This window comes from Solanum tuberosum, unplaced genomic scaffold (assembly GCF_000226075.1).
Source record: "Solanum tuberosum cultivar DM 1-3 516 R44 unplaced genomic scaffold, SolTub_3.0 scf00144, whole genome shotgun sequence".
In the NCBI taxonomy this organism is placed as follows: Eukaryota; Viridiplantae; Streptophyta; class Magnoliopsida; order Solanales; family Solanaceae; genus Solanum; species Solanum tuberosum.
In genome coordinates this window covers 1,424,035-1,432,179 of record NW_006239074.1, presented here as the reverse complement: position 1 = coordinate 1,432,179, position 8,145 = coordinate 1,424,035, and the positions used below count along the sequence as shown (strand labels likewise).

The window sequence follows — 8,145 nt, the reverse complement described above, 5'->3', positions numbered from 1 at the left end:
TTATTTTTGTTTGATTAATTAGTTTATTATATTTACGTTTAAATATTAATTTATTATATATATTATTTTTTCGGAAGCTTATCTATCAGATGCTGATTTGAAGAATTGTTGCTTGCAAAAGATAGAAAAAATTTTAAAAAGTTGTGGAAGAAGTTTTTTAGATTTTCCTACAATGCCAATACCTGTTTACACTGAGGATGATGTTGACATCACTAATAGATTAATTTGTGATGAAATGCGTTACAATAAATGAGCTTTAGCTGATGAACATCAACAATTGGTATTAAATTTAACGGATGAGAAAAAATCAGTGTATAAAAAAATTATGGCAACAGTTAATGAAAATATGGGTGGATTTTTCTTTTTATATGGATTTGGAGGAACAGGAAAAACTTATAGTTGGAAGACTTTATCAGCTGCCATAAGGTCCAAAGGAGATGTTGTTTTAACAGTTGCATCTAGCAGGATTGCATCTCTTTTATTACCAGGTGGCCGAACAACACATTCAAGATTTGTTATCCCGCTAAATATAACTGAAGATTCAACATGCAATTTAAAACAAGGTACTCCTTTAGCACATTTGCTAATCAAGACTAAGTTGATTATTTGGGATGAGGCTCCAATGATGCATAAACATTGTTTTGAAGCTCTTGATAAGACTTTAAGAGATATTATTGGCTACAAAGACGCAACTAAGTCAGAATTACCATTTGGTGGTAAAACAATTGTTCTTGGAGGTGACTTTAGACAAATTCTTCCTGTGATCCCAAAAGGTAGTCGCCAAGATATTGTTAATGCAACTCTCAACTCTTCATATTTATGGCCCCATTGTGAATTATTAACACTAACAAAGAATATGAGGTTGCAAAACAGTGACGCTGATACTGATCTAAAAGAGTTGCAAGAGTTTTCTGATTGGATATTGGCAGTTGGGGATGGTAGTATTGGTAATTCATTTGATGGAATTGATAAAGTTTAATACCAAAAGATCTTCTAATAACTGAATATACTGATCCAATAGCAGCTATTGTGGAAAGTACGTATCCAGATTTCAGTACTAATTGTAATGATGTTGGATACCTACAACAAAGAGCCATTCTTACTCCTCCTCTTGATATGGTGGAATCAATCAATCAATATATGATCTCCTTGAATCATAATCCTGAGAAATCATATTTGAGTTCTGACAAAATATGCAAGTCTAATCATACTTATTCAGCTTTGGAACATGTCCACACCCCAGATTTTTTGAACACTATTAAATGTTCTGGAGTTCCAAATCATTCAATCACTTTAAAAGTTGGAGTACCAGTGATGTTACTAAGAAATATTGATCAGGCAGCAGGACTATGTAACGGCACTAGGTTGATTGTTACTAAACTTGGAAATCAAGTAATTGAAGCAAAGGTTTTATCTGGACAGATGGCTGGACAGAAGGTATTTATTCCAAGAATAAATTTAACACCTTCAGATGCTAGAATCCCATTTAAGTTTCAAAGAAGACAGTTTCCTATAACTGTATCATTTGCCATGACAATCAACAAGAGCCAAGGACAGTCTTTATCTCATGTTGGATTATTTTTGAAGAAACCAGTGTTTACCCATGGACAACTTTATGTAGCTGTTTCTAGAGTAACAAGTAGAAAGGGATTAAAAAATACTGAGTTACAATGATGACGGACAATTAACTGATGAGGCTATAAATGTAGTATATAAAAGAAGTGTTCCGAAAATCTATTGTAATATGCAGATTCTTTGGGATGTTTTATATATACTGTAATTGTTGATGATTATTATAAAACAATTCTGATGAAGTTGTTATTATAATTATGGTATCATTTATGCTATTTTAACCAACTAAATAATTTTTAATATTATTGTGTTCTGTGTAGTACACCTAAAGATAACATTATATGATATAAAATGTTATGCGATTACTTTAATTAATATACAAATTTATTAATTTTAAATTAAATTTTTATCATGTAAATTGATTGATTTACCTTTTTTTGCATTGTTTTTTCAAGCTAATGACAGTCAAGAAACGTTAAAAAGTGTTATATGCAATCAGAAGAAATAAGAGTTCTAAAAGGACAAATACTGATAATGAATGTTCATGTACAATTTTAATCTTTAGTATTTGCATTATACATTTTCAGGTAAAATTTTAATCTCAAATTTTTTCATTATACTTCTCTAATATTTCCTTTAGTCTTCTCTAATATTTCCATTATTCTTTTATCATTACTTTGTTTTATAAAGAATAATAATAATTATAATATTTTAAAATACTTTAAATAGATTAATATTGTTAACTCTTTTATTGACAGTGGCAGATAATACAACTGATATTTTGAGTTCTTGAATTTGAAAAATTGGTATCAAGAGTTTGAAAAAACGGAGGGGAAGAATACACTTATGCATATAGTGAACAATTTCACTCTTAAGTAATTGAGTGTGCTTTGAAGATAGTATCAGTCTCTTTCATTATATTAAATGGAACCGCATGTTGACATAATTTTTTTATAACTAAACTATATATATGCAATGGAGGGCTTGGTTCTATATACTTTTTAAACTTTAGATTTAATCGTGCTATCCTGTAACAAGTATTTAAAGGAGTTCATATATGCTTTAGATATTTCAAAGAAGCAACACATTAAAAATAGACTCCAATAAGTTTAACCAACTAAACACACAATTATTTACGTTATGTTAATTTTAGTAAACTGAATTATAATCTATCAAGCATATGAATTTTATCATTAAGCTCTTCATCTGAACCATGAATCATAATATAGGTATAAGCACATTGAAACTACAGAAAATATCAATATAAATCAGATTAAAATATAGAGACTGCTGTAAAAAGAACCAAATTGAGAGGAAAATAAAATAGCTTAACTACATATTTTTAAATGTAAGACATCTTTTCGAATTTTTAAAAACAAATAATCAGTTCTGTGCTCCTTCAAGAAGCAATAATTCATCACAATCTACTCTAACAACTTGGTTAAGCAGAAAAATAAAAATAAAGATAGAGATCTAACCTGACATTGCAAAGAACATAAAAACTGATACGACCACATCATAAACTCTCAATTTCCAAGCAAAATAACAAAATCTGAATCAACATAAGCTTATTACAACTATGTTATAGCATGCATGTACTAATTAAATTAAATTTAAAATATAATACCTTAGTTGACCATCCCAAATAGAGTAACATCGACGCAAAATAGAGCTGAAGAAGACATCAACTGATAAATTTTTCAAAATTAACTCCATGACAAGAAGATGATGCATGCTAATCTATTTATATATAATCTATTTATATATAATAGGAGAAGAAAAAATGCCTACGTGTCAGCACTACAAAATTAGTAGAAATATTAAATAATAAATAACAATTTAAAAAACAAAAATTTTAAAAAAAACATAAATTAGAAATCAATTTTAAAAATGTTTACGTTAAAACTGTTGTATTGATTTCTTTTTTTTTTTAATAAATTAAATATGTTTGTTCCTAATAAAATGCTAACTGTCTAATTTTTTTAAAAATAAATTTTATAACAGTAGAAGTTATAGTTTATGAATTATCAAATTTAATTAATTTAAAATTTAAAATTTAAAAATCTATAATAGGAGATGAAAAAACGCCTACGTGTCAGCACCATAAAAATCAAATTTTAAAATAATTAAATATAAATCATTTAAAAATAGTTTTGAAAATTAGTCCCATGTAACTGGAAAACTGTTTTTAATTTATTTTTTTAAAAAAATTATTACTTAAATACGTTAAAAAAATTTCCCACAAAGTTTGATGATATTTTAACTGTACATTTAGTTTAATGAATATATATTAAATACGGTAAAAAAATTCCCACCAAGTTTGATGATCGTAAAAACATAAAAATAAAATTATAATAATTAAATAAAAATCTTATAAATATATATATTAAAAAATCAGAAAATAGAAAAAATTTAAAATAAAATTACAAAAACAGAATGGAAAACACGGATAAAAAAAATGGAAAACACAGAAAAATTCAAATTAACCTACGTAGAAAAAAAAAAGGGATAACATGACAAAGTGGTTATTTTTTTTATTTGAATTTGAAAGTGGGTACCTAAAACTACTCAACTGCTCATGTACACTTTATCTTTAAATGTTCATAAATAAATAAATCCAATTAAAAAGTTTTTTCAAAAAACTGGCATCTACATTCTACATACTAATCAAACTCACACTAAATTGCAAAATTGCAATGGTAAGGCAACACAAAGAAGTCACCAACATTCTTGCGCAGAGTAAGCAGTGTTTTGGGCATGCATATATGTGTCGCTCTACTCGTGTGAAGAGATCGTTTTTGATAAGTATGATTTAGTTACGGTCTCAATTGAGGACAATTCAGTTATGATCAGAAATTTTGTTAATTTTTTGTTAGATTCTAGATATATTGTATGAATATTTGAGGTCATTCTGTATGCAATATATATTGAAAATATACTGAGGATGGAGACTTGCTTGAATCACAATGCACTAGACGGCATAAAAATTTATCCAATAATGATAAAACACAAAACTTTAAACTTATAACTAATTTTTCAGTGTTAAAGTTTATCATTTTCATAATACAATTACTTTCAAAATATAATAAATTGTGTTCTTCAATGTTAAATTTTTTCGAATATTTTTTGCATGATACAGTAGATATTCAGAATCAAGGATGAATTATTTTATGAGGAAAAGTAACTTAACAACTATGATTTTTTGGTAATCTATCTAATACAAGTTTTTTTTCTTCTTTTTTTTTACTTCTTCATCTTTTAACTTTCTCTTTAAATCTCATATGAAGATGATAAAACACATCGATTGAGGAAATATTCACAAATATATTGAAGTTGTGATATTAAAAATAAAAATTAGAAATAAACTACTTACTTTCTCTCTCAAATATAATTCAATTTGTACTCTGGTATGAATTGTTTATTTATTACATCTTATTATCTATTTTTGTCTCATAAGCATTTAGATATTTACTTTATTTGTTTATCTATATTTATATCTTATTTATAATGTATTTTATGTATAAGAAAATTAGATCAGAAAAAATATACAAAATATGAGTGAAGATACTAAATTTTGAAGTTTGTTGCATTTTAGAGTATGGAGTTTAAAAAAAAAAATTGACAACATTTGATGCTCCTTGGTGTAATTCAAAAAAGTTTCAAAAATATGATATTTATATATTGCACATTTTATTTTATTTTAATTCCAGAAATACTATAAAAATAGGTGAAAATACTTGCATAAAAAAATCAACAAAATTTATTATTTACACATATTTAAAGTGTCACTCTATTATTGAATAAAGTTAATAACTATAAAAATACTTTTAAAGAGTAAACTTTTATTTTGATCATCGATTTTCATTTTGAAATCCAATAAATAATATATATATATATATAGTCACGTGTTCCCGCTACAATTGTTCTTGAATTTTTAGTTTGAAAATCGTTTAATTAAATATTTAAAATGGATGAAAATTGTATGATTTTTTTATTTTTATCTCTTATGATTATAAATTAATTAATTTATCTCCATTTGTTACTGCAATTGATTTTTAAAGATTATTAAGGTAAGTTTTAAATATGTGGGCAATCTCTTCTACTAAATCATAGGAACACAATGATTCATTTATATTCGCTCCAAATAACAAACAATAGAAACTAATATTCTTTATTTAGTCTTAAATAAAATTATAAAAATGAAGATGGATATTCCTGTAAACTACATACTAAAGATAATGGAAAATGGAAAATAAATAAATTAATTAAAAGATTAAAAAAATCAAAAAAATCCTAATATAATCCACTAGAAAAATCACGAAAATATACAATAGGATTTAGTTTTGGTTCTTTATACTTATTTTTAAAAAAATTAATAGGATTTACATTAGTATTAAGTATTTTATTTAACATCATATTTTTAAATATAGTTACCACAATTAATTTAACTTTTTTTCATTTTTTAAAATCTAAATGATTATACATGTGGCTAACGTTTATGTTATTTTGAATTCTTATTTTTATCATAATTAGAATACTTATCTTTATTGATTGACATCTATTTCATTATTTTTAAAAAGTATATAATTATTTTTAAAAATAGGGTGATGTAAATGTAATGTAAAGAAAACAAAAAACTAATTTTTAACAATGACAGTTAAAAAAATTACAGGAGATTTGTGTTTTTTTTTTTTTTTTTTAAATAACATATTTAATTAAAGAAAAATTAGTTATTAATATTTTAGGAGGAATAAATGTATAATCAAAATTTAGTCGATAATGTCAAGATATTAAGTAGTTAATAATATAGTAATAAACAAAAGCAAGTATATTGTACAAGTTATCAAATGATCACGTGATTTCTTCTTCAATTTCATGGAGATTTAATTATATTGCGTTTAAGAAATAGATAACAAAAAACGTTTTTGATTAAAAAAATGAGAAATGATATATTGAAATAGGTCATTATTATATATATGATTAATAATTCTTTATATTATCCGCGCAACACGCGGGCACGTATACTAGTACTCTTTAATCGAAGTTTTTATTAAACAAGGTCAATTCAAAAAAAATAATATGAACTCACCATTTCACGAAACATATGATTGTTGACGGAACGACTCTAGATCTAAATACAATTCCGATCAAAATCTTATTTCCAGTGTGATACCTGCTTGAATAAAGTTTTTCTTAGGCTATGTTCTAATTGGAATGTTCAAATGTTGAAATGAGAATTTTTTTTCTCCAAAGTTATGGTGATGAGATTTAAATTATATATTTCGTTCTTCCAGAAACTTTTTACAAGGAAGCATCTGAAAAAATTAACAATTAGAAAGAACCCAATTGATAAAGGGTAAGAGAAGAATATAAAGAAAACAAAGGAACAACACTTACAGTGAGATGGAAAAGCACACATGAGCTAATAGATGACGGAGTAGCTCTGACCGGCGACGATCTAAAGAGGAATCTCACTTTCCTAATCTCAAAAATCATATTCCATCGGTGCAAGTTTGGTCTCCTTCCACAATCTAGATAGATCCATTTTTTGTAAGTTTTCATTTTGTTTTTTCTTATTTTCTACTACCTGACACTTTCCTCCGACTTTTTGTTTACATTTTTTTGTTATTCAATGAATTGGCACATTGCCATTTTGTTTAATTAAAAATAACGAAAGAAAGATGGATTGAAGTCTACTATACAATTAAGGCACACTAATCAATATACCTAAAAAGTTGTATTCTTTTATATTACTTCCTTCATTTTATATCTCCTTCGTCAACTTTTAATTGTCATATTTAATTTTCGAAAGTTTATTTGACCAATTTTTAAATAAAATATGATTATATTAAATCGATATTTTAAGAAAAATATTTTTATATTCCAAAACTATACTAAAAGTACTACAAATAGCCATTATTTGCATATTAATATGATGAAAAAATATATCGTAAATTGTTAGTCAAAATTATTATGTTTTACTCTAAAAAAAACATGACAATTAAAAGTGAACTGATGGAATATTAGTTTATTATTATATTAAATATAATTGTTGCATATTAATTTATCATTATACTAAATATAATTAATTTATATTAGTTGATCACTTTACTAAATCAATAAAATTTTAATAACTTTTTTTACTACTCTTGCAATTAATTTTATTTTTGAAAGTATTCATATTTGTTTGTATAATATACAAGAAGTATTTTGAGGCGTGAACTTGAAAAATAATCTTCTTATTTATGTTTTTTAAGCACTGTAAAAAAATTAATAGTGATCAACTAAGATAAGACGAATAGAGTATTTCACATACACAATACCTAATATAGTTTATTATATTATATTATATATTACTATGAGTGGCTTATGTTTATTATGAAAATTATAAAAACATTACTATTGGGACCACAAAACAACTTTATATTTTGATTAAAATAAATTCAAAATATATATATTGTATTTCATTTAATTTATAGTTTATTTACTTTCTTTGGATATTTATATTCCATATAAACTATAACTCAATATATATTTTTATAAAATATTTATTATATTCGCGCAACGCGCGGG

General features: G+C 25.0%; 1 protein-coding gene and 1 long non-coding RNA gene across 3 annotated transcripts; one reads left to right on the top strand and one right to left on the bottom strand.

Annotated features, from left to right (window-relative positions):
- Positions 1–325: 325 nt before the first annotated feature.
- Positions 326–1,674, top strand: LOC102606443 (ATP-dependent DNA helicase PIF1-like). Its single transcript, XM_015311097.1, has 2 exons — positions 326–947; positions 1,025–1,674. Exons 1-2 carry the CDS (start codon positions 326–328, stop codon positions 1,672–1,674), a joined length of 1,272 nt encoding a protein of 423 aa, XP_015166583.1.
- Positions 1,675–3,027: 1,353 nt separating this feature from the next.
- Positions 3,028–7,297, bottom strand: LOC102599829 (uncharacterized). Of its 2 annotated transcripts, XR_001474078.1 has the most exons (4): positions 6,970–7,297; positions 6,662–6,745; positions 3,200–3,260; positions 3,028–3,124 (listed from the first exon to the last, which is right to left on the bottom strand). It is a non-coding gene; the product is annotated as an uncharacterized lncRNA (long non-coding RNA). The 2 variants fall into 2 exon arrangements; XR_367670.2 differs by lacking the exon at positions 6,662–6,745 and having other exon boundaries at positions 6,970–7,291.
- Positions 7,298–8,145: the final 848 nt, after the last annotated feature.

Bases quoted from the DNA above. Each gene is read 5' to 3' on its own strand.
- LOC102606443 (XM_015311097.1), top strand. From the start codon at position 326: ATGGCAACAGTTAATGAAAATATGGGTGGATTTTTCTTTTTATATGGA. The intron at 948-1,024 runs GTAATTCATTTG...ATCCAATAGCAG, and splicing joins AGTTGGGGATGGTAGTATTG to CTATTGTGGAAAGTACGTAT.